The following is a 27,736-nucleotide window of genomic DNA, read 5'->3' on the forward strand; positions in this document are numbered from 1 at the left end:
TATATGTTCTGCTTCCATCTTGTGGGCTAGGAACTTCAGGCTGACTGAAAAAAATGAATCAACATGGATTGTGAGCAGAACTGCATAATACACCTAGTTTGCTTGGTATTTGATTTTATGCACTTTCTTCGCTGTTAACATCCTTTTAAGTGTATTTTTTTTTTCATATAAAGTTCAATTAGTAAAGCTAATTTTTAGAACTTTTTATTTAGAAGTTGTTATAGTTGAAATGTTCAACATCTGCTCAGTGTGATTGTATGTTGCAGACTGTGCAAATTATTTTTTTCCATTTATCCTATTTTGCTGTTTGTGGTTGGATCTAACACTAACTGTATTGTTTTATTACATCAATAAACATCATACGTGGACCAGGCCACATATGTTTTCTGTTTTGTGTTTGTCATTTATGTTTAAAACTAGACAAAGATCTGAAAGTCACAACTGCATTGTATAGCAACTATAACCATGTTTAATTTTGCATCCACAGTCAGTTTGCCTTCCTAATATGTGTCTCCTAACACAGTCTCTGTTTATTATTTTGTTAAATTTATGTGAATGTAAAGCTCATCTCCAGGCTGATGTAAAAGCCACAGATGATTTTAGCTCTGTATAAATCCATTTTATTTTTACTGCAAGCTATGGAAGTACCTGAATCTGGCCTTGTATTGGCTTTTTTCTGTCCCCTTTACCAGTGTTGACAACTTACAATGGATCACATTTGTGTCAAAGGGCCACGTCCAAAGAAAGATTTTTTTTTTTTTTTGTCCAATGTCTAACTAAAAATAGCCAATGACAGTATGCAATAGAATAAAATCTGGTAATGCCTATACCAGGGATAACCTAGTAAACTGTACAAGGTAAATTGATACAAATCTGGCAGATATACTATCTCCCCCAGATGTATTTACCATATATACTCGACTATAATCTAATCCAAATATAAACCAAAGTACTTAATTTTACCTGAAAGCACAGGAAAGCCACATTGACTGGAGTGTAAACCTAGGGCACAAAATGCAGCCATTACTGCTGGCATTCAAATCGGTAATCAACATAAATGCCAATATAAAATAATGTGAAAAAATACAACTGTGGTGGGTTATTTTTTAAACATTTATAGGGAAAAAAATTAACATCACATCGGCTCATATTTCTTTATGCAGAGAACAATCTTTGGACTTAGGACTGGAAACAGAAAACTAAGGCTGTGTTCATGCATGAAATTATTGTCAAAAGACTGCACGATGCATGAACACACACACACACGACTCTCTTTCGATATCAGCCCTGAGCTGAATATCGGACGAAAGTCATCTGACGTGTGTACGTAGCTAAAGTCACTTCAAAGTACATGATACTTGCTTTATAAAAGCACTGTTACAACATATTGAAAAGCCAATGTCTCGGCCATGCCTTGTACTTTTACTCAAGGCACCATAGCGTTCTTATAAAAAAGCAAGAATTCTGTATGTTTGGAGTGGTAGTGATTTTGTTTTCTGTTTCCATAATTAAAAATAAATAGCTTTAGAGTTGGGCTTTATTGTACTCTATGGCCTTTTACTGATCTGGTTGTACCTTTCCTTTTAAAGTGTCCAGTCTATTTCATATAAAGTTCTCACCTGACCTCTTTAGTTTCTATTAATGTAAAATGATGACCTAAAGATCACAAATACTAGTTTGGGAACACCAAAACAAAACCGTATAAACAAGGAGTAACCCTTCTTACAAAATTATAGTACATTTCTAAATGGTATTTTTTATACTTTGTAATAAAGGTCCGTTTTTATGCAATAATCATGAGTACTGAATCTGCCACAAAAATCTCTAAGGGGTTTCTCAAATAATATTGATTGGGACGCACTAATTCCTGTTTACTAGCTTGGAAACACCACTTGGTTGCTTTACATTAGAGCAGTGGTCCCTTACCTTTTGGAGCTCATGGACCACTAAATGCACAGACTCTGGACCACGCATGTGCAGGGAGCCTTGTGTCACTCTGAGGAAGAAACTTCCCAGCGCAGGTCCAGAGGCACAACCCGCCCACTGCTCTGAGCCTGCAATCCATATGGGAGACATGGTCTGTGGCTCTGGCCTGTCCGCCCTCCAAGTGGGGTCCTTCGCCTGACCCTGCTGGGGAGTGCACTGACCAGAGCCACGGACCTTCTGTCGGAGGGCTGCCAAAATCTGCTCTCAGAAAAACACATTGCCTGTGTTGTGAACTTTGAAAGTTTTCTTCTCCCCTTCACTGTGAATAGATATGGTATGTTCAGAACGCACAACAATTTTAGATTGCATTGTCTAGGCATAGGTAAGTTTTAAAGAAAAATCAATTTGAGATGCAGTGTTCTCCCTAGCCCCTTTAAGCTGGGCACATCCCCTGGCACTTTTCAGCACCCACCCAGCTATTTTTTGGGTGGTTACTAAAGAGCTGGTTCACAATACAGGGGCTGCAACCCACCTACAACTTCCCACCCAGTTAAAAAAAAAAATCTGGGGAGAATACTGAGGTGCAAGATGCAGAGCTGGCAGCCTTTTTCTTTGCTACCCTTCTTAAGGTGCTGACTTGGAACAAGAATGCAGGGTAGGAAGCCCTAACGTCTTGTTGGTCAATAAGTACCAGGTATGGTTTACATTTTTTGAAACGCAATATAATATTTTTATCATGGGGGGGACCCTTGAATAACTTTAGGTCGTCAGGAAATCCCTGCTATAATTACTACATCCACAACTCACAGTACATGAGTCAGTAGGAAGAATGCCTCTTGCTGGTATCTTTACAGATGGCCAAAAAGATCATTGATGTCACTTAAACTGACCGAAGGGGCACAAATTGTTCTTTGCTTAAGGGACCCCTAGCAACCTCTACCGGGACCCTGGTTGAGAAACCCTGCATTAGTAGCCCAACACCTTACAGTTCTCTAAAGAAACTTGTTCGCTTTACCCCTGGGTTCCCTTACATCCCTGCTCCTCTCTACTGTACAATGTGAGGGTTGAGAAAGGAGCCATACGTTTTAAGCCATAAGTTTTAAAGAAGACCCCCACCTTCATTTTTTTTTGTGCTCATCTATTAAAGTCTTCCATAACTATGCTGCCCCCCCCCCTCTGCTTCCCAATAAATCCTGCAAACCCAACTTGTGTCAGGTCCTGATATGCCATCGTTTTAGCTCTGATGTCATCAGTAATAGACCTGGGTCAAATCATGTGCTGCATAGGTGTGCCAGATCAGGTGGACACACACACACATAAAAAGAATACATATATATATATATATAAGATTGTAAACTCTTCTGGGCAGGGTCCTCTCCTCCACCTGTGTCACTGTCTGTGTCTGTTTTGTATTTGCAATTTAATGTACAAAGCTGTGTAATTTGTTGGTGCTATATAAATACTATTTATTATTAATAATTTTAATATTAATAATATATTTATCTTTGATTTATAATAATAAATTATATAAAATAAATAATATAAAAGCTGCAAAGTTTTTTACAGCTTATCAGCTATTCATTTATTTTAAAAATTAAATGATAAATGAAAAGCGTGATAATAAATGAGATTCATCACACTATATATAACATTGTAACAAGCACGTGTAACATAATTGCAGATGGCCACGAGAGGGCGCAGCTGTGCAGTGTGCAGCCCCATGGAAGAAAGCGCGTCCCGCGGGAGCGAGTACGAATGTATCTCAAAGCGTGCGCGCTAGCGGAATGAAGCCGAAGAGCGTGGTGACGTCAGTAGCTGGAGCGCGCACAGACGTATACGTAAGTGTCATGGCGGGGTAGGGGCTGGTCGTATTATGAACGTTTGGTTTGAGTCCGGTATTATTTATTGTTAATAGCGGTGTAGCGGCCACTGGCATTAGTAAAGTGCTATCTGTGTGGGCGCTCATTCTTCATTGACTCAGCCACTTTATATGTCTATGGGTATTATTGCTACCACCTCAGGAAAGTGTGGTTGCCATGGGATACGGCCTATGCAGGATATAATGTTGATTAAAATTTGACCTTCTCATAGAAAAACACATTGCCTGTGTTGTGAACTTTAAAAGTTTTCTTCTCCCATTCACTGTAAATAGATATTGCAGTGAATAGACGCTTTTGGTACTTTTATGGTTTGTACAGAACACGCAACAATTTTAGATTGCATGGTTTAGGCATTGGTAAATTTTAAAGAGAAAGCAATTTGAGAAAGTGGTGCTACCCCAGCACAGGGTTTAATTCCTCTTTTTTTTCCTACCTGTACAAATGAGTTTTATTTACCTTTTCTGTCACTCATGCAAGGCTCCTTCCTTTCAGCTGGCAGACAACATTTGCAATGCAGGACACAATAGGCCTGGAATCTTATTGCAACAGCATTTATATAGCACCAACATAATATGGAGCGCTGTACAAAGTCCATAGTCATGTCACTATCTGTCCCTCACAATCTAATGTCCCTACCATAGTCATGTCTTTAATACAGTCTAGGGTCAATTTTGGGGTGAAGCCAATTAACCTAGACTAGAGTCCTGGCCGAGATTCGAACCTGGGACCCAGCGCTGCAAAAGTCAGAGTGCTAACCACTGAGACACCATGCTGTATTTTAAATGAGGACCCCAAGAGCTTACCCAAAGCCTGGGGTTACTGGGAAAAAAAAGAGCACCAGCCACCAGGGGAGTGAGGGTACCTCCATCCCTCCACAAACCAAGCCTGGCGTGTCCTGTGCTGTCTCAGCTTCCTTCTTCTTTCCAGCACTGAATAGAATGGCAATCACTGCCATCTTTATTCTCTCAGGCTCTGCCTTACATCACCCGAACGTACACAGCGCAGGTGTGAGATCAGGTGACATGTTATCCTCCAAATGTAAAAAAATAAAAAAATCTCAATGCACATGCATGAGAATGGCACTTTTTTTTTTACATCCGTAAGAGGTCTACTCAGACTGAATCTCAGGCATGAGCAGCCTACATTCTACTTGGAAATTATTATTAAACAGGATTTATTTAGCTCCAACATTTTATGCAGCGCTGTACAAACCCCCCCCCTAGCAGTATTCTAGAGTGTGACTCTGGGTGGATTTACCATGCAAAAAGCGGTAATCTAAAATCATACTTGGGGTCGCTAAAAACAAAAAAAAAACAATTACCTTGTTCCTTTGGCATCCTGCTCATCCCCGTAGGTCCTCGGAACACGTCTTCTTTCTTTGATCTTCAGCTGGTGACTGCAGAGAAGTTCTCCAGCGTTTCCCAGTGACGTCGGTGCATGCGGGAGGCGCGGCGGGAAATCTAAACAATTTTGTATTTTATTCAATACAAAATAACTGTATTGAGTCCAATACAAAGAAATCTTTAATTTTTATATATAATTATATTGTCTATGCTATTGTACTGTTATATTGCAGGTTTTAGTATTTTTTGCACAGGTTTACCAGTTTTTTTTTTTTATTTAAAGCTCATTATTAAATGTATTAAATTTTGGACATTTTGGTGAGTTATGCCTAAGAATTATAGGCCTACAATGTAAAATAAACTTCCATTTAAAAAATGTAATGCTTTTTGCGTGCAAATACGGACAGAGTTAGAACGCCAGGGGGGTTAAATAGGGTTTGCAAATGACGGACAGTTACAGACAGTGACACAGGAGGAGGGGACCCTGCCCCGAAGAGCTTACAGTCTGAGGTGGGGGAAGTGTCACACAATAAGAGGGGAGATATGGAGCAGTGGGAAGTAGTGAGGGTTTTAATAGACTGAAGAAGATTGGTAGGCAAGTCTGAAAAATGGGTTTTGAGGGCTCTTTTGAATGAGCAGAAGGTAGGAGCAAGCCAAATAGGACGAGGAAGACCATTCCAGAGTCGGGCAGCTCTAGAAAAGTCTTGCGTGTGATGATGTTGGGAAACATTTTTCACTTTAGCTGCAGAACATTGCGGCTGGATTTTTAGAAAAGTCACTTTTGGCTGCATGGTTGCTTTTGGAGGAACCACACCACAGATGCAACTGCATACAAATGTGTTACCTACAATGCAGTTTGCTGCTCCCTGGTGCATGACATTAATTTGCTTATTTTCTTTATGTCTGATCCCTATAGTATTCTGACAGGCAGCAGGGTGGGTGACAGTAGACTTCAATTGTGATGGATTTTTTACACTGATAGTTAACAGGTAAGAAGCAGCAGAATAATTGTACATTGTGAAAATGATTTATACACTGGCTGGTCACAAGCTGGAGGTAGCATCTGGGGCTAATCTATGTGAGCAATAAAAAAAATAAAATCAAGAACATCAATACAATAAGTAGTTATATACATAACTGAGTCATTTTTGAGAAAGCATTTTTGACTTAGTAGAAGGATTCATTGGCCCTGATTTATTAAAGCCCACCAAGACTGGAAAGGATACACTTTCTGCAGTGAAGCTGGGTGAACCAGCAAACCTGGAATGGATTTCTTTGAAGTCAGTTGCTATTTGTTAGGAAATGTTTTCAATCCTGGACTGGATCACGCAGCTTCACTGCTGAAAGTGTATCTTCTCCAGCCTTGGAGAGCTTTATTAAATCAGACCCACTGTCGAGGAATTGCAATCTTCTTTTGGCCTTTATACAGTAGTCACCAAAACATATCCCCGTTGCTGTGTCAGCTTTTACAAGTCTTAATAAAAACCCTGTCACTGTGCCAATTCAGGGTAAAGTGACCGGGTTTGTGTAAAGGCTACCACGACCACCCCGTACTCACATTCATCATTCTCTTTCCAACTGTTGCAACTAAAATACCAAGTTCTGGTTGGTTTAGTGCAATTTGCTTTTTACATCATCCCAGACATGGTGCTTTATGAAGAAATAGAATTAGAGAATTATTAACGGTCTATTTATAAAACAGTGAATGTAACATTCCCTGGTGGGGAATAAACTTCAACACTGCTATTGAAACACATAGAGGATTTTTTACCAGGGAATGTCAGATTCACTGATTTATAAATAGACCCTTTAGTGCATTTTGTGTTGCTTTCCAACTTGGTGTAGCTACTTCAGCACAGGATAAGTAAATAAACCCCATAGTCAAGTTAAATTATTTTTAAATCTTGCAGGATGGATTTCCTAGGTCTGAAAGAAGATTGTGAGACCATTCTTGGCCGGTTCCAGGCCACAGACAGTGTACGGTATGAGGAATTCTTGTCAATATGGAAAGAGTTGAGATTTGACACCATATTCTAGTAAGTATTCACCACAATTCATGTTTTGATGGCAAGTTTGAAATTGTAGTTATTGGGAATACAATTTTTGTGGTGTATGAGGACATCATGCTAACATTTTATATGACAGGGCACCTACGGTCGTTAGACTTCACTTGGTTGTAGGATGTAGAGGTCTGTTTTACAAATACTCAGCTGTCAGTGCATAGACATGTTGGTATAGTGCTTTTCATGAGAAGACACAGCAGCAACCAGGACAGTTTTCTTATCTAATGGGTATGATTCTTGTTACCTGGAGTGGTTGGCTGGCAATCATACGTAAAACTTATACACATGAAAATGTTAGTGTTCTAGCGGTTCCTTGAGAAATGAACACTGCTGTGCCGCTCAGGTCAGTTTACCTGACACCAATGATGTTTTAGGATATCTTTAAAGGTGACAGTCTTCCCACTGGTCAGCAGTGTAAAAGGTATTATTCCCACTGATCACCAAACTAAAGTACTGGGGATATGGTAATTATATCAGTTTCCTGAAACCAGAAACACAGATTAGGAGGATGCATTGCAGGCAGCCCCTTTAGTTCCCTTAGTACAACTTTCTAATTTTCATTTAGTAGTATTCAGTAAATTAGTTTCTTTTGATTTTATTTGTTTCAAAGATGACTCTAAAGACACCATTGGTGGCCTCTTCTCCTTTACTCTTCCATTTACATTTTAAAAAGAGTTGGACTTTAATTTGTTTATTGCTTACTGCTGAACTCCATGAGTCCTCCTTCCCTCCTTTTTATAAGGCTCATGAAATTTTTACTCAAACCCTCTTTGTTATCTTTACATTCCTTTTTTTTAGGTCCAAGGTGTCATCTCTAAACTTGTGTGTTTCTGTTAACAATGCAAGTTGATGATGACTAGTGGGAAGAGATGACAGGATGCAATACACAGATTAATAAAACTATAATGGCACCCTGTTTTAGTAAACCTCTCAATAACCCTTGGTCCTGATGCAAGCAATGAGCTGGTTCTTGGGAGGATATATGCAGATGATAATATCATGTGCAGTGATATCAGAGTAAGTAATTTCTCTACAGATGAGCTTATACAACTGTGCGAGACAGAAGGCAAAACAGGCGTTCATCTTTAAAGCCTATTTAAAACTACAGGTCCATCTAAGACTATCCTGTTTAGGTTGATAATGTAGATGTATGATTACACTGGAGAATAAGCCACAATGCCACCAGTTGTAAAGGATCTAAACATATTTATTGGAAGGCACTCAGACTGCTGCAGAGACTTTATCAGAATCCTGTAAGTACAGACCACAATGAAGCCCTATTGGTGGGATAGTCCTGATTTGTTAGTTCATATTTGCACAGTGTTTGTAGTTTTGTGCAGTTCGAAACAAATTTGAAAATGGGTGTATATTGGTTGGAAATCATGATTCAAAATCCTTGAAAGAATAATTTTTTTTATTCAGATAATTTTTAAAGTACAATTTTTTTTAATGTAAGTGTGTTTGAGAAAGTGGCAGCCCATAAAGTAATTTTATATCTTTTGTATTACAGTGGTGGAATGAGGAATCTAGAGAGCAACAGATTCACCAAAGAAGCATATGCTGTGGTCTCCCCCTACTTCTTACCGCCATACACATTTCAGATACGTGTTGGTGCTCTCTATCTGATGTATGGTCTGTACAACACTCAGCTCTGTGAGCCAAAGCTAAAGGTATGATAACATTACTGACAAAGTATGTGTAAAGCACTGCTGTTTGTTTCTGAGGAATTACTGTTCAGTTCTATCCATATAGGAAAATAATTAAGAATCTAGCTTTATCCTCAAATGCAGGTTTGTCTGCAACAGTGGTCTGCTTCTGAAACCGCAATAAGTTTGAATAGGGTTGAGAAGAGTCTGACGTGTCAGAGCAGCCACAGTTCAGCAAATTGCTAAAATAATGTCCTGCGCCATGATCTTCTTCCATGAGTCTGTCGTCGTCGATCTTTTCTGACACCATGTTAAAGAGCACCCTCAGATCTTTATATGGCCAGAACTGATAGTTACTCTGCAATTAAAAATGTGTTACTTTTAAACTTACTCAGAGAAAGTACTGTAGCCTTTGGATATCTCTGATTTTCATCCTAACTTGAACCTTCCTAAAGATGGCTTCTGGTTAGATCTTTAAAAGGTACCCTGTATATAGTTATGTATTCATTAAAAAAGCAACTAAAGGGAATGCCTGGACTTTGTCTTGATATCAGAAGTGATTATGTACGGAACTAAAATGAGGAAAAGCGGTTCAGAATTCTAAGCCAGGCAGTTCTCCCTGCACACGTGTTGGCAGTTTATTTGTTTTCCCTTTCTTACTAAGAATGACATTATCTACCAAAAACAGACTTACCCTCCTTGTCTAACTTGCAGAAGACCTTCAATTTATGGAATCACACAAATAATTATGTCTTTCTTTTTTGTGTTTCTCTTGTAGATAAGAATAGCACTGAAGGACTGGCCTGAGGTGGAAAAGTTTCATCAGGATCTGTTGAGCGCACATCATTTGGATGCAGTGTACATCTTCAGACAAATGCGCCGCTGCAGAGCCTTTTATTTCACAGCAATGCCATCGATGGTAATTTGGAGGAACAAAATAAGTCCTGAGCAGATATTCGCCTCAGTTTAATGGGAATACTGTATTTCCATATGCAGTTTTGTAGTAAATGTCATCCATGTGATATTGTCATTAAGCCATTCATTTTTTTTCCCTTCACTTTGTCACTGGGGCTGTATTTAATTTTAGCCCTTGTAAACATTTCATAATGTTGTCATTGCATGATTGTCAGGGGAGGTGTTGCAAAAAGTGTCGGTAGCAAGAAAACAGATGCCTTATAAGAAGTGATAGAGCACACAGCCCTTGGTTCTTTATACACCAAGGGCTAAACGCCAAACTTTGTGAGTAAGCAGAAGGAGCTTTAACAATCCAAAGCATAGCTACATTTGCAGTATGCGGAAAAATACAATGCTTTGTGAGTGCAGACAGTGCAAAGTGTTTGACATTACCTGAAATATAATCCAGAATCCTTTTTTTGTGTACATCTCCTACACATACTCTAAGTAGACAGTATATTTAGCATCAGTACCCAATTTTACCAGTTGGCAGTTTATTTGTATCAATTTTTATTTTAATCTTTTATTTAATGATAATTTATTAGTTGTAGTCATGTGATAAAACAAGATGTGATCCACCAATGTGCATGTACAATAAAAGTGCAGCTCTATCCTTAAATGAGAAGGGATCCCTCCATGTAGTTACAAAGAGCACAGGCAGATTATGAGATGTTATGTAATTTTTGTTATAACCTGTTGTTACTTTTGTACTTATATGTGTGTCCTAAATTTTATATATATACATTTTGCCTTAAAAGTATAGAACAAAGTTTTCCTGTTTATTTCTGTTCTTTTTCCCCAGCTGACATTCAGGTCTCAGAGGAGCATACCTGTTGATGATGGTAAAGAAGAGTTTAAAGATGTAAGAGACAGGGTTGCTGATCTCATAACTGCTGAAAGTATGGAGGTATGTGAATTCCAAGCAAAGTTTGTTGGAAATGCTCTGTAAACATGTAGAATACTGGAATGAGAAAAGTCAGATTTCAACTATGAGACAATACAGGTACTATTGTTTTTGTATTGAAGTTACTCAAGCAACCTATAATCACAATATCTCATTCTGTTCCTTGTTTTCAGGAAATGATAAATATTCATGACCACTACCAAAATGCCAAAAGTCGCATGTTTGATGATAAATGTGAGTCTGATAACAGCCTGAATTTGATAAAAGAGGAGTTTACTGATCACCTCAGCTCCCTGGTTTCTCAATATCAGCACTGGAAAGAGGAAAAACAGGTACGGTAAATAATACAATACTGAAGTTTGCTCAATCACACTGTCCAGCATTTGTTAGGTGCTTGTAACATTCTTTCACTGGTGTAACAGATGCTGAAGTGGGTGGTTAAATGCATTGCAGTGCTTGCTTTTTTAAATACAGATTGGCTATGCCAGCCCTTGAGGTCCAAGGAAACAAATTAAAGATTTAAAGTGTACCAAAAGAAATTTCACTTTACATAAAAAGGGTAGTCAACCCTTTTATTTTTATGTAAGGTAAAAATTCTGCTTTTTTTTTTTTTTTTTTTAGTACAAAGCACCGCCCCCTAATTCTCGATCCCCTGTAATGACAATAAAAACAAATGTCTGAACATGGCCCTTCAGATCTTGGTGCATATTCAGCTGTAGATGTGGTTGGGTTAGGGTAGAACGGAGTAAAAGGACTATGGGATTTTTTTTAAAGGCACTCTAAAGCCACTCTTATTGGACAAAGTGCTGGGATGATGGGGGGGGTAGGTTGGAAATCAGGGATGATCATGCATGTGTCAAAATTAAAACCAAAGACCCGCAGAGTTTTTTTGTCCTGAAAGAATGGCAAAAATTATTTTAAAGGCAGCATACACCATTTTAATCTGAATCATCTGAACTATTTTTTACTACCAGGCACCAAGAATGAAAACTGATGATGAGAAAGAAGGGACTTCTCAAGAATCAGAGGTAATTATCAGCAATTAAATATGGTACATAAAGGAAGACTCTAGACAGACAGCTAAATAGAGCTAGAAATCTACAAAGACATGGAAAGAGCAGTATCCATGCAATGTTCTGGATAATTCATTAGATTCTGTGCTGCCCTGATATAAACTTGACAGAAGGGATGTCTGCAAAAATAACATATTTGTGTCAACTAGTTATATATACCCATTAGATAATATAATCACAGAGCAGAATTGTGATTGACGTCAATGCCACCAGCCCCTATTTCTTTTATAAACTACACTGACTCCACAAGAAAAGTTAGGTTTTCTGCCACAACATTTCACTGCTTCTTTGAATGCAAAGAGAAGCGCTGGGCAGCTGTCCAATAGGAGCTTTACAATTATGAGATGTTGGAACACTGACTGAGCTTTTTCACTCATGCATAGAATGTTTTGCCATTTTACCATTCATTCTTACTGTCCACCTGCCATATTATTAGGCCATCAGACGTGATGTATTGCTTTAACTTGACATTGTCACAATTCATTAAATGAGTGACTGCCATTACCAAGAAAAAGCTTCTGTGCCAAACATTTATAGCTGTGTATGAAATATAAAGACAGATATTCATAAATAGAATCCTATTCATGATCACAGATCCTACAATTTGCTCCTTCTTAAATGATTCACCATTACCGTCTACAACTGTGCAATACATGTGTTAAAAGCTTTATTTTTTGTAAAAGTTTAATAATATTTAGGTGAAAATGAACTTACAGCAATAGTTATTGAGTTCTGGCGACACCATGCTGACAACCTTTATTTTCATATTTTCTTGTATTTCTTAATTTTCAGTTGTGTTATTATTACTTTCTGGTTCAATAGGCACCAAGCTAGACCCAATGCTTCCAGTATTTAGCACTTATGTAAGTAAAACAACCAGTGTTTTCCCCAGAAATTCTTTTTAAACCTGTAGGCTGGCTGCAGCCCCTGTATTGTGACCCAACTTTTCAGTAACCACCCAAAAACAGCCGGGTTACTGGAGGTATTTGGCCCTATCTTTTGGGTGAATCTTTATAACTTGTTGTGGCTTGGTATGTTTTTTCATTTATATTAGTGTTTTCTATGATTTTGATTTTTTGTTATTTTTGCTGACCTTCTAGCCTATTAAGACCTAATATTAAAGTGGAACTAACCCAGTGATACTCATCTGTTCCTGTGCTGTCGCAGGGCGCTGCCATCCTCATCGTTTTTCTCTTGCTTAAAGGGATCTTTGGCCATGCTGGGATGACATAATTCCGGTGCATGCTTGTGCACCTCAACAAAATATACCAGCTGGACCAGCGATCAAGCAGGTAAAAACAGTTATTGCAGAAGGGACGTCTCTTTTAGGGATAAGCGGGAATACCTCTGGCATTTTCGGAAAAATTTCCTCGAACTTCCGATGGTTCCGCAAAGTTTCGCCGAACTAATTTCATGACACCTTCGGAAGATCGAGGAAATTATAACAGGAGAATTCACAGGGGATTCACGGGATTCCCTGTTTTCAATCCCCGGGGCACTGGAGGTTAATTAACCTCAAGTGGTGGGGATCGCACACTGTTCTCAATGAATGCGGTCACGGCTGCATTCATTGAGAAGATCCCCGGCACTAGAGGTTAAATAGGGACACGTCTCCCCATTCAAAACCTCTGGTGCTCCCTGATTGGCTGAGGAAAGCTTTTCTCACTTAATCAGAGAGCACTAGAGGTTTTGAATGGGGAGACTTGTCCCCATTTAACCTCTAGTGCCGGGGATCGCACACTAAGCTGATCAATGAATGCAGCCAGCGCAGCATTCATTGATCAGCACAGCCTGCAATCTTTTTTTTAATTTGAGCTCGATCGGCGACATTACACCGGCCATTCTCGCTTACAATTTGTCAGTGAGAACGGCCAAATACGCTGCGAGATTTTAAAAACTTGCTTGCTCATCCCTAGCCTCTTTCTGCAATAACCACCTACCCAAATCACCAATGTTAAAACTAAGATATTAGTTCCACTTTAATGTAAAGCTACATTCACTTCCCTGAATGAGCTCCAGTTCAGTTTGTTGGGGGTTTCTAGGTAGTGGTTTCCACCTTTTATACTTAATCGAGTTGCTATGCTTTAGTTAGATAAGTTACACTTAACATTTCAGCAGTCAGGACAGTATTACTTGACATTTGGTGACTATTATACCAACGCTGTAGAACCACCCTGATATAAGTAAGTGTTATTACAGATACACAACTTACCGTATGTTTTGGTTATGGTTTGGTCAACCACTTTAGGCCTTGTCACGTAGTTCTTCCACCCTATGTGATAAATTATACCTATATATATCATTTATGATGGACTTTGAAAGTATCTGATGAATATCATTTAGTCTGTACCGCAAGCCGCAGTCACCCCTGAGGAAGCCTTTCTAACGGCAAAACGTGCTGGGAACAAAGATGGCTGCAATCATTGATTGATCTTCTGAACCAGCCAATATTTGCTATAATTACCTTTGGTGCAATAGAAGTGCTTTGTATAGTGCCACCTTCAGCCTGAATAATCAATGTTGATATTGACGTTGTTATTTGATTATTACTTGGGAAAAATATGCTGTAGGTCTAAACAAACCCTCTGCCTTCCTATATCTCTTTGAGCTTTGTTTATGATTACCCAGGTTTGGCATCCATCATATTGTATATAGTTCTATTTATAAATATATTTAAATATAATTGTATATGGAAACAAGAAAGAAATCATGGCATTTTCTAGGAGACTAGATATTATAAAACTTTTAAAAGAACCTTTATTTATAAACAATGTATAAAATATATAATTGTAATTCAAACAATATAGACTAAACGATAAGTGATATAACACCCCCTAGGGAATTATAGAGAGTATATATGCACAATAAATCGAACATATGCTCCTTATAGGTCTTTGAACACCAAAATATGGTCTGAGCGTATTAATAAATGATGATTGGTATATAGTTACTGTCTCAAGCCCGACCCTGGGCTTCTTCAGGGTAAAGGAAGAGACCCTAAAAGTTATAATAATACATTGTATAAAAGGTAGATCCTGTAATAGTCTTTTCTTTCCTGTTTCCATATACTATATTTCTATATGGCTTGGCAGCTACTATAGTAGTCTATGATAGCACTCCTATGGGATAAAACTCTCCCGCTTGTTAACTTCCCCATATCCAATATTTATCTGGCTTTGGAATGATTTTGTTATGGGGCCCACTTTCCACTCCAAGCCAGGCAACAGTCATTGTAGCTGATCAATTTTTATTTTTTATTTTTCGATTTTAATTATCTATACATATTCATCACGCTTATATTACCTACACTCCCCCATGCACCCAATGGGTCTGGTTTATTAAAGCTCTCCAAGGTGGGATAAGATACACTTTTATCAGTGAAGCTGAGTGATCCAGCAAAGTTTTGGATTTATTTAAAGTCATTTGCTATTTGCTAGCAAATGTTTTGAATCCTGTACCCCTATCCATTCCAGGTTTGCTGGATCACCCAGCTTTACTGATGAAAATGTATCTTCTCCAGGCCCATTGTGTCAACTCTGTGCTTATTATTTTGCAATAAGAAAAATTGCTGAGCTGGTTCCACAGCCTGTCATCTGAAATGAATATAACCAACATCTTTATTGATCTCCATCCCAGTTAGTGATCTCCCAGCCCTGGGGTTTGTATTTCAAGCTGGAAGATGAGTAAGAGCTGAGCTCCTGGAGTGGATGCAGCTGTCAGTGAAGGAAGAGCTGTCTCCAGCAGCTGCAACATCCTCATCAGCCTCCCAGAGTAATATGAAGCCTCACAGCATCCTCCATACTCCTCCCTGCAAGCTGTATAGGTAGGAGGACCACTGCCTCTGCTAGCACCATGGCCACAGACAGTAAGTAGTGATGGGTGACAGCCAAGGGATGGGATGGTGCAGTCATTTTGTTTACATCTGAGCAGATACCAGCCCCTTCTGTCACAGCTATAATAGGATGCAAGGAGCAGGTTAGATATTCTCTATGCTGTGTTCTCTCTTCTGTGCTTGCTGCAGCAGTAATGTAGCCTGTGCCCTATTGGGTGGCAGCATGTAGGCAGCTGTATGCCATATATAGGATGCATGCTGGTAGATGTTTACATGATGATTGGGATTATTATACACAGATACTTTTCTGTTGCTATAACACTGCTGATATTATTTGCTATGGTTGGTGAATATACAGGATTCCTATAGGTGATGGTGGATGGATTGGCTCCCGGTATCCCCAGTGTATGTTGTGCTAGATTTGTGCTTTGTGATGCATCAAAGCTGCAGGGTGTATCGTGTAATGCGGAGGAATCTGATGCTGAAGCTGGGAGCTGATATGATGATATGATGATGACTGATATGGATGCTTAGATTATATTTTTTTGCAGTTACATCACCGGCCTTCTAAAGGTTGCAATATTCATCTTTATTTCAAAGCTTTCCCCCTACAGTACTTTTATTCCTACTGCTGGAAGTCCTCAGTCTGATCAGCATTATTAATTTACTTTGATCCCCAGCGGGTGAATAGACATTGAAAGGAGAAGCAACATAGTGATGAGCTCATCTGTTGCTCCATGTTACCCCCTCCTGTTACCCCTGCCTTTAACCCCTTTTCTCCCTATAGGCATGTACTTATCAGCACATGACTGTTTTTCATTTTATACCTGCATTCTGATGTACAGGTAATACAAGAGGCTGATGCTAGGTTATTCTGACCTAACTTAGCTGGTGAATGGATTGTGAAAAAAGAAGCAGCATAGCAATGAGCCCGCCTGTAACTCTGATGATTTCTCCCTACCAGCATGTTACTTGTCAGCAATTGGCTTCTTCTTCTACTGATACTTTGGCTGTGATATACAGGTACTGTAACAGGCTGATGCTAGGTTGTTCTAGCCCCAACACAGCCAGTGAATGGATAGTAAAAGGAAAAGTAGAACAGTGAATGATCCCATCTATCTGTCATTCTGATTCTTTCTCCCTATTGGCATGCTACTTGTCAGCACATGGCTCCCTGTGCTAATTCTTCCTCCCATGCTTTGGCTCTGATGTACAGGTACTACAAGGAGCTGATACTAGGTTGTTCTGAACCTAACTCAGCCAGTGAATAAATACTGAAAAGAGAAGCAGCATTGTAATGAGCTCATCTTCCTGTCACTCTGATATTTTCTCCCTGTTGGCATGCTAGTTGTCAGCACATGGCTGCTTTTTCCTCTCATATTTCCATGCTGATGTACAGGTACTGTAAGAGGCTGATGACAGATTGATATAGACCCAACCCAGCCAGTGAATGGATAGTGAAATGAGAAGCAGCGAAATTATGAGCCCATATACTTTCCCACTTATTAGCATATGGCTCTTTGTGTTGCTTCTTTCCCTCACACAGCTATGTTGTACAGGTACTGCTAGGTAGTTTTGGACCCAGCCTAGATGATGGATGGGCAGTGAAAAGAGTAGCAGCGCAGTAATTGATCCTGTCTAGCTGTCATTCTGATCTTTTCCCCTTATCAGAACATAAACTGACTGGCTTCTTGTGCTGCTTCTTTCCCTCACGATCCAGCTGTTGTACAGGTACTGCTAGGTAGTTTTGGACCCAACCTAGATGGTGGATGGGCAGTGAAAAAAGTATCAATGCAGTAACTGATCCTGTCTAGCTGTCATTCTGAGCTTTTCCACTTATCAGAACATGAACTGACTGGCTCCTTGTGCTGCTTCTTCCTCTCATACTTCAGCTCCGCTGTACAGGTACTGCTAGAGGCTGATGTTAGGTAGCTCTGGACACAACCCAGACAGTGAATGGATGGTGAATGAAGAAGCAGCACAATAATTGATTCCATCTATCTTTCATTCTGATCTTTTCCCCTTATTAGCACATGGCCTGACTGGCTCCTATTGCTCTTTTTTTCTTTCACACTTTAGCTGTGCTGTACAGCTACAGCTGTTTCTATGTACAATTCAGGTACTTCTATTGCTCTTCCCTGTAATAAGGTATATAGAGCTGCATAATTTGTGTCTTCAAATCTGTACTCCTGGCAAATATAACAATGCATCTAAAACAAAGAACAAATATGTCATATCTTGTAGTTTACTAGATCTGGCAGCTGCATTAGATTTCCCTTTTTAAGCACATGTAGATTTTCTGCAAGTACAGAAATTTAGCTGGTGATCCTGATAGAAATCCAATGTGGAATTCCTGCTGACCTGAATGACCTGTAATTTATAACAATGTTGCATTATATTGTGTGAACCACACAACCTTTCCTCCCTATGTAATGTATATGAAGGGGGTGTCTGTATCTAATGCATGAGAGTAGCCTGTGATTAGGGGGATTTATTGCACTTGTGTGATTATAAGGCAAATCATTTATTATATTTTAGCTGCCAAAGCATTGCAACAGCTCAAAACATACACAGAACTTTTTCCCACTAGTATGAGCATTGTGAAGCACTGCAGGACCGTTACCTTCTATATATGGGGCAACATTAGAAATTTCTGAACCCCAGACTAAGTAAACTTCTTGGCCTTCTCCTCCATGTCCATACGTTGCAGCAGAGCAAAAGTCAACTCCTTTGATTGGAACCTGGTACAGAAATACCCCTTGCCCTGGTAATGATATTGACTATACACGGGGAGTCCCCGGGTCCATGCCTGCTCAATATACAAATAATGACTTGGCTATCAAGTTAGAGGTCAGCACAGGGGTACAATCATCCTGGGGTACAATCATCCTGAGACTTCTCTGAAATGTTGTGACATGTTTAGAAGGGCTTCATGACAAGGGAAGAAATACACACATGGGAGCTATTTTACCTTCCAAAGATTTTGTACCTTTTTCTATACAGTCCTGAGATTTACACTGTACTGTCAGCACAGGAATGCAGTGGTGTACTCACTACACCCCTAAGCCACCCTTCATCTCCTTGTCTGCTCCTCCTCAATTGGTGCACCCCAACCTTTTATACACGTATTTTTCCAGGTATATCTCAGGTTGTCTTCAATAACTTCTTCTGACTGCTGGGGCCAGAGCAGGTCATATAAAAGGGGGCATCATACAAGGTTGCGGGGTGGAAGCTCGATGCCCTGGGAAGTAGAGTGCATGGTGTTTGGCATCATTGAACTTGGAAGAGGGCCATCGGATTGGTGGGTGGGTAGTCCACCCAGGGTACGAACTAAGTTAAAATAAAGCTATACCTGATTTTTATGTTATAAGTTTAATGTTATAAATTATTATTATTGGTATAAGATGCTCTAAGATGTATAGAGAGCACTATTTATTTTTTATCTGGGGCTTATCATAACTTTTTTTTATTCTCCATTCTGCTGATGTTCTGTAGCTTCTTACAACCACCTCCTCTCAATTGAAGGACGGGTCCCCTGATGGTGACAACAGTGGGATATGTCTGTGTAATGTGTGTAAAGCATCCACTTGTTATGGCCAATTGGCAGCCCATTGTGATAGCACAGGAGTAAAACCGGGTTGTCACCTTATAACAGGAAATACTGAACAAAGACTCTAATGGCAGATGGCATTACCGGGTCTTATTCTAATAAATGCCTCATATCTAAAAATAATAAAAACAGTACCATGCTAAAGCTTGTATGAGATTTTAGTATATCATGATCAGATTGTCTCAGACAAAAATCTAACGTGTGTACCGGAGTCCTCTTTGTCCGTCCAGGTGTATTGATGAACAACCAATCCGGGACAGCCATTGTAATTTCCTATAACGGACAGCAGGGTGCTGCTCACTCATTCTCCCCTCTTCTCCCTCCATAGAACAGAACGGCACTGGTTGTATAGAGCTCATTGGTTCTGTTCAGATCTGACATCTGTATAGGGCCCACCATCCAGTCCTTCTCCCTTGCTGTAAATATTTTTAGTTTTAGTTTTCATTTACCTTTTGTGATGTCTTATGGGCAGTCCCATGCCAAAGATTCCCACCCCTTACCTGGCAATAAGTGGTTTTATATGGTTGCTTATGCCATTCGGTTCCCTTTATGACAAGATTATGTTTTGAACACAGGGTAAAATGGCCCAGGGGGCCAGTCCTATGATGCCCTGCACAGGAAGTGGTTTGAGAATTGCAGCATTTTTTCTTTAAATATTTGTGTCACCAATATATATTTAACATTTGACTGTACAGTTGCTATCTAGCTCTGTTCTACTTTTCCCGCTTCTGACAAATACCCGTAGAGCTCTCCTTTTAATATAACATTTTTGCTGTGTAATCTTACTGTTATTGTTGAAAAAAAAAATAATCTAATTTTCTTCTCTTACCATCTCACCTAATGTCTCTGTTCCTTGGGCCCCAGGGGCCCGGATCAGTAAATGCAATGTTAGATGGAGTGCTCAGCAAGGCGTGCTAATGAGTTTATTGTAGGGGCCCCAGGGATTTCTCAGGGCTGCTGGGTAATGGGCTCTGATGTTTATAGCGCCGGTTAACCTGGGGCCAGAGAAGTCTCACAATGCTGACTGCCAGTATTCTGTCTCTCCACTACTAGGAGCAATGTGACTACTTTACAGAATAACAGACACGGACTCATCAAAGGAAACACAGCCAGCTGACACCTAGCACAGGTCCACTTAAGTGGCAGAAGTATACAACAGTGGGACCCTGTGCAGAACTGATATAGTGCCCCCAAGCTGAGCTGACTTTGGGCCCCTGTGCAGAACAAACATAGTGCCCCCATGCCAAGTTGACTTGGGGACCCTGCAGGATTTTCTTGCAGCATTTATGATGTGAGTTATGATATGAGTTGTACAGGTTCCTCCCCTGTACTGAATATAATTCTGATTCCATTGCACACCATAGGGTTCTGTGTGTACATCAGAAGCTGCAGCAAGAAAAATAGAGCCCGCCTTGTTTCCTGGCTGATAGACATCCAGCATCAAGTATGTGTTTTCTCCACAGCTGAACAGTCCCTGGTCTGCGTCATTTATTTTTTCAATTCATGGAGGAGAGGAATGTATAGCACCCTGTGGCCCCTCCTGCCAATTCTAATCTGCTTGCATTACAGACAGTGGTGGATGTAGCCACAATGGATCCCTGTGCAGAAGTAACTTGAGGCTACCCCACTGGGGGCCTGCAGATGGACATAGGACTGTGCAGGCTGTTGTAGGGGGACCTGCTGGTCGAGGAGCGTCCGGGGCCCTTGTGTAGTGGCGCAGTCTGGAGACGGGCTTGTCTAGCCTGGTGCCAAGGGATGAATAGCTGGGCACTGAGGGAAGAAGGGCGGGCATGCAGGCAGAGATAGGACCGTCCAAGATACTGTGGAGGCCCCTGTTGGCTGAGGGTGGCCCTTGTAAAGCAGCACTCCCTATGCCTGCCCAGGATCTATGAAATAGAAACCTCTGTTACTGTAACAATAAACACCACCACCCTGGGATGTCCAGCCAGATCCTCCCTGCAGCTATCCCCCCAAAGGGCATTTAATTGGGGTACAGCATGCATTCAGATCCTCCATGTGCTAGTAGAGTAGGGAGACAGTTTGATTATTTTCTACTCATCATATTTAATTAAAATGCCTTTTGCTGCAGTGTCTTTGAACTCAACTGAACGTTCAGCAGGATGAGTGTCGGACCTCAGCAAAGAGACCGCAGCTTCCACACCTAAGGATAAGGACTTTCAGTGCAGCATGCTGACATGGGGCCAGGCTGTTCTACTCAGATTTTAGCTGTAAGACATTGCTCATCTTTTTGATGTACCTAGAATGTAATTAGCTATTATTATAATTCTTTAATACTAGAGCCAGTGTGATGGGGGTGCAGATGGCACAAGGCTACAGTGTCAGGAAGTGTACAGATTGGAATGTAATGTGTATGAATTGCGATAAGAATGTACAGTGAGCATGTAAGAAGACGAAACTTTATGACCTCTCAGTATTTGCATGCCATGTTCATCCTATGGCTTCAGAGCTTGATGTACAGGCCTAGATACAGATCAGGACTTGTGGCTTCACTATGACTTCTTGCTGTGCATGCTGGCACATATAAAAAATACAATTAAATTAAACAAGGCATTCGGAGTGTCAGCATGGTTGCTGCAATGATACTGATACTCTAAATACCTTGTTTAAGTCCTAAGCAGGATTCTGAATGGCATGACCAACAATGTACTGGCATTTACTTCCAAGTTAATACTGACATCTACCACTGGTCTGAATTTAAAGCTGTCTTTAAATAGTCTTAAGTAATCTTGATACCTCTACCAACTTGACATCTACTCCTTACCACTTTTTCTTTGTTGCTCAATAAATCTCAAATTCCCCTGAAGAAGCCCAGTAGGGCGAAACGCGTCGGGTCTGAGACTCACTGTTTCTCTACAAATGCTGTCCAGTACGATATCCCTTATGGTTATATGGACTATACCAAACAATATACTACTAAGAAGTATCATGTATAGTACTTAGTCCCAAGTAAGCTCCACAAAGTTTGTTGCGGAGATGAGACTTATATCCTATGTAATTTTACTCTCAATGTTATTGTATTTTAAATGAATAATATACTCCGTATTTATCAATACAAAATTTGCCATAAAAAAAAAAATCCAATGATTGCTAAGAGTTACTGTTCACGCCAGAGATTGTGACCTGCTCCGATTACATGCCGCCTGTTTATTCTGTTTCACCTCCATCCTTCCACAACGCGTTTCACAATTCTTTGTGCAAAACCTGTAAAAAAGAATTTCTGTTTGTGTCACTTCATTCTATTTCCCCTTTTCTGTCCTAACATTACCTGTCAAACAAGACCACAAGTATACAATTCGGTATTCCACTTGTCACAACCCCTATGATAAGTTTATAGGACACTGAGCGACAAATCACAACTTGCAAATGGAAAGGGAATTAAACGCGGCGTTGACGAGTATATAATTGTTGGGGTTTTAATTGCAAATACTCCGTTGTTTTGTGCTTTTTCTTTTGCCGGCCACTTTCCTCAGGCGCCATCGCCATGGCAACAACAAAGCCTGGAAGCTAAAATAGCAAAGTGGCAGTTGGCATTGTGCAGATGATGAAAGGATGATGAAACACAATTATAGGTGCTAAGGACGTGAATAATTATGGCAGATTATCTCTGCCAAGACTGCATTGAAATCTCCCACACAGAAGGTGAACAGGTGGTGCAACGTATGAGCGAAAAATCAGCGGCGGCTGGGCCTGCGCAGTGTATTGTGTACAGGCAACACCAAGGGGGGGGGGGGAACACACAGTGTAGTGCTCATAGTACAACACTAGATGGCGTCACCATACTGCACCCAAATATTGATTATGGCACACACTCGTGATCGTATCATTTTATTACTTTTATGCAATATCTCAACTTTTATTTTGTGCACAAATTTTCCCCATGATCTTGTATTGATGATAGGAGAGTCAGATCTCTAGGTAAAGTCTTCTCCATCACATCCCAAAGATTCTCAATGGGGTTAAGGTGGACTGAAATTATGTCATGCTTCCTAAACCACAAAATATTTCCTGCTATAGAACATATGAAACAAAATAATTGCAACAAATACATTGAATACATGCATTCCTATTGCAACGTGCTCTGATGAGAGCCATATTTGTGGCATGTTGCAGCACAAATCATGTTGTAGTCAGAACTCTTTACCAACATACTTGTTTTGGGGTCAGCTCAAAAAACATTAAACCAATTTCACTGCCATAGCAGGCAGATGAATAGCAATTTAGGGCAGGCCAACAATGGCTGCACAATTCCATATCATCAGCATATATCATCATATAACACGGGTCAACAAACATTTTCTTGCCAAACAGATAAAAGTCATCTTAGGTTATGTGTGATGCACATATTCCAAATATGGAACTGATTTTGCTAGATTGGCTCTAGTTTTTGAAATAATGACCTCAATAATAATCTCATCGAAATCTAATGAAACATGAAAATTAAGCAAAATTAAACCAAATATGCCACCGTATACAAAAATAAAATTTTTGAAATACTTTATGTCATAATATTCTATATTCAGTATATTTACAGAACTAATCACAAAGAAGTCATTGAAAACCTCAGTTTGTACGAATTCCTTTTATGCTGATGATCAGGACAATCATGTTGAAGGCTCCAGCAGTAGTCTGCCATCATGTGTCTATCCCATCTGCCCTGATACCTTTCTTCCATCACCTTTATGTCTTGATGGAACCTCTACTCTTGTTCCTCACTGAAATCGCCAAGGGTTTCTAGAAATTTTTGCAAATGGCTATGGAGATAGTGTACCTTTATGCTCATAGTAGCACCCAAACTTTTAAAGTTTAAGAGAAGTTTTGTACCAGTTTCTCATAATTTTGTGCTTTATGGTTACCCAAGAAGTTCTTGACAACTATGACATAGCTGTGCCAGGCAGAAGCTTCAGTATCAGTCATGTAATTTGTGAAATTTTATTCATTTATCAGTTTCTGAATCTTTGGTCATTCAAAGATTTATGCTATTAATTTTTCAGTACTCAATCCCAGGAAGATTCTACAAATGTATTTGAAGCAATCACAGTCCTTGTTCAGAGCTCTAACAAATTGCTTCATTAATCCCAACTTTTTGTGTAGTGGAGGAAGAATGATTTTTTCTTTGTTAACCATTGGCTAGTTAATGATGTTCGAGGCACTTTATTTCATGTTCTCCCTTGGAGGCCATGTCACTTTTTTCCAGTGATCCTGCTTTGCTCTACTATCCCACAAGCATGAAACATGGGTACTTTGTATATCCACTTTGCTGTCAAAGTAGGAAGTTCACCGTTTTTAAATCCACACATATGGACCATTGGTGTTATGATAGCAAAGCTTTTGTAAGACCATTTTCATATTCTTTCAGGAAACCCTCGTTCTGATTCGGGAACCAAACATATGAATGTTCCCAGGTGGGTATACAGAGGCTGCAAAAGCAACAGCAATACCACTATAAACACAATTACATAAATACAAAGCAGCAATCGGCCCCCACAAGGGGAAAATAGACATTTTGTCAAGGCCTAAGCAACAATCCACGTGCCGTGTGATGACAGCGAGGCCTTCTTCCCCGAGGCAATTGGTTGCTAGATGATGTGTGATAGCAGTTTATACTATTTGGATGGCTGGGCTGTTGCTACGGTAACTGACCACTCAATAGGTGAAAGAATAAAGCTGAGTGGAGCAAAGGTTCCTCTTCAAAGCAGAGCTCAGGGATAATTGTTTTTTATTTCTTTCCTCGTCAATACATATTGGCATTGAAATAAAACAATAAAACTCTTTCACAGATGGGTAGGCAGGAAGCCGTGACCTTACTGATAGCAGCAAAACAAATAGAAGAGTCTAGTCTTGTCTATAGACCGTGAAAGCAGATGAATAGATATTTCTGTGTTACTGATTGGCATCTGGGGCTCTGAGGAAATTTATAGGAATTATGACAACACCGGAGAAAGATCGGTGAAATTAGCAAGCAATTCTGCTCAATTTTTAGATTTTTTTGGGGGGGAGAAAAATACATTTTTTGCTAACAAAAAGGAAGAAAAAAAAAACTTTGGTTTTTTTTTTTATTGAAAAAACAATGTGATTAAAATGCTATGTGCATAGATTTTTTTAGTATTTTTTGAATCATTGACAACAGCAATGTGAGTGCGGGAAGTCATTTTGTAGCAGGAATAGTAAAAATAATTAGGGGAAGCCCCCGACATCACCTAAGAGCCCCCACATAATATTCAGTGAGTGTAATGCTATTGAAAGCTGCCAGAGACTTCTCACATACAACATGAGAGAGTCAGAAACTATGGGCATGGTACTAGAGATGGCTAGAAACTGCGAAAATGCTGTAAGTGATGGTCCGAGACTGCAAATGTCCTGACAGAGATGGTCAGAGACTATGGCCATGCCCCAACAGATAGTCAGAGAATATTCACATGATACTTCTAACTACAAGAGATGGTCAGAGACTGTTTACATATTAAAAGAGATAGTCAGAGACTACAGGCACACCATAGGAGATGGTCAGAGACTGCTTTCATACAATAGATGTTGTTAGAGTCTGAGGACATGGTTCAGGAGACTACAAGAGATGGTAAGAGACTACTGGTATGCTACAACAGATGGTCAGAGACTACGGACATGTTACACGAGATGGTCTAAGACTGTAATTATTATTGTTTATTATTACACAGTATTTATATAGTGCAATCATATTACGCAGTGCTGTACAAAGTCCATGGTCATGTCACTAGCTGTTTCTCAAAGGGGCTCACATTCTAATCTCCCTACTAGGGTCATATGCTTTTAATACAGTCTAAGGTTAATTTTGGGGTGTAGCAAATTAACTTAATTTATGTTTTTCGGGATGTGGGAGGAAATCAGAGCACCCAGAGGAAACACACACACACGGGGAGAACCTAAAAACTCCATGCAGATAGTGTCCTGGCCGAAATTCAAACCTGGGACTCAGCACTGCAAAGGCCAAAGCACTTACCGCTGAGCCACTGTGCTACAAGAGATTATCAGAGAGTGCAAACATGCAGCAAGTTATGCTCAAAGACTACATACATGCTACTAGAGATGTTTAGAGACTATGGACATGTTACAAGAGATGGTCAGAGAGTGCTAATATGTTGCAAGAGATTATCAGAGACTGCAAACATGCAGCAAGATATGGTCAAAGACAACAGACATGCTACAAGAGATGCCACAGAATATGGGCATGATACCAGACATGGTCAGAGACTGCTAGCATGCTACCAGGTATAGTCAGAGACTACAGGAATGCTACAGGAGATGGTCAGACACTGCTAACATACAATAGAAGTTGTTAGAGCCTGGGGAAAAAGTTCAGGAGACTACGGGTATGCTACAACAGGTGCTCAGAGATTAGAGACATGCTACAGGAGATGGCCAGAGAATACAGGTATGCTATACCAGATGCTCAGAATCTTCAGACATGTTACAAAAGAAGGTCATAGACTATTAAAATGCTAAAAGAGATTATCAGAGACTGCTAACAGGCAGCAAAATATGGTTATGTTATGAATACTACAGATGATGCACAAGGGATTGTCACTACAATACAAACATGGTACAGGAGATGGTCAGAGACTATGGGCATGAAAGGTTCTTGATGGATACATGACTTCTTTTATGGTGCCCAGCAAGCATGTGGTCTCGTTATTTTTGTGGTTAAGAGATATGCCCCTCTTTCTAGGCACATGCCCTTCTTACTTTGATTTTCAGGGGAGACTTGTCCTTGTTACATTAGTAAAGACATGCTTGCCTATATGTGTGCCCCCCCCTAAGTTTAGTGGATGGTAGAGATGTGCTCTCCTTTAGATTGGTGCAAGGATGAGATGAGTCCTCCTTTATTAAGGTTCTCCACTTCAATTCGTGCCAAGAAGTTCTACCTTTGAATTGGTGCTCGGGGCCCCATGGTAAATTGGAATCAAGGGTGAGATATCTGCATATATTTTTTACCCCCTTAATTTAGCGGTTGATGGACACATGCTCTCCAAGAGATTCCCTTTTAAATTTGGGGCTTGGCTAAGAAGTTCTACCTTTAAAATAATGCTAAGTTGAGTTGTGTTCCATGTTAAATTGGAGTCAAGGGTGAGATATCTGCATATATTTGTGCCCCCTTAATTTGTCCTTGGAGAAGTGTCCCCACTATTTGGTTTTCGGTGTAGAGGTGCCCCCTTAGATTGGTGCTTAGCTAAGAAATTCTACCTATAAATTGATGCTCGGTGGAAGTTTTCTTTGTTAATGACTACTTAACTGAAAGGATAACTGTACAAACATTGATTTGTTGGCGATCAGTCCCCCAAAAAGGCCTGAATACTGAGTACCCTGCTATACTTGGCACCCAAATCTGACTGCATACATCACTCCGCCCTTCGTTACACCCCTGATTTGCCTATCTAGAAAATAATTTGCCATATTGTACCTTTAGTACCTTTAGTTACAATCTGCAGAGATTACCGCACGAAGAGGAAA

At 39.9% G+C, this 27,736-nt stretch overlaps 2 protein-coding genes across 5 annotated transcripts in view; both read left to right on the plus strand.

The window, feature by feature from the left end:
* The first annotated feature begins 3,628 nt into the window (after positions 1-3,628).
* On the plus strand, positions 3,629-11,920 carry SNAPC1 (small nuclear RNA activating complex polypeptide 1). 2 transcript variants are annotated; one of them, XM_072428250.1, is made up of 7 exons: positions 3,629-3,764; positions 7,060-7,185; positions 8,723-8,882; positions 9,637-9,777; positions 10,615-10,719; positions 10,890-11,048; positions 11,691-11,920. In XM_072428250.1, exons 2-7 carry the CDS (start codon positions 7,061-7,063, stop codon positions 11,760-11,762), a joined length of 762 nt encoding a protein of 253 aa, XP_072284351.1. In that variant the 5' UTR covers positions 3,629-3,764; position 7,060; the 3' UTR covers positions 11,763-11,920. The 2 variants fall into 2 exon arrangements, with proteins under 2 accessions (XP_072284351.1, XP_072284352.1); XM_072428251.1 differs by lacking the exon at positions 3,629-3,764 and adding an exon at positions 3,992-6,138.
* A 3,517-nt stretch (positions 11,921-15,437) lies between these two features.
* SYT16 (synaptotagmin 16) overlaps positions 15,438-27,736 on the plus strand; it is a 52,057-nt gene continuing 39,758 nt past the window's right edge. The window contains exon 1 of one of the 3 annotated variants that reach the window (XM_072427523.1): positions 15,438-15,654. In XM_072427523.1, coding sequence (XP_072283624.1) covers positions 15,642-15,654 — 13 coding nt within the window. In that variant the 5' untranslated portion in view covers positions 15,438-15,641. The other 2 variants (XM_072427525.1, XM_072427524.1) reach the window with 2 other exon arrangements.

The sequence above is a fragment of the Pyxicephalus adspersus genome, chromosome 12, assembly GCF_032062135.1.
Source record: "Pyxicephalus adspersus chromosome 12, UCB_Pads_2.0, whole genome shotgun sequence".
Taxonomy (NCBI): Eukaryota; Metazoa; Chordata; class Amphibia; order Anura; family Pyxicephalidae; genus Pyxicephalus; species Pyxicephalus adspersus.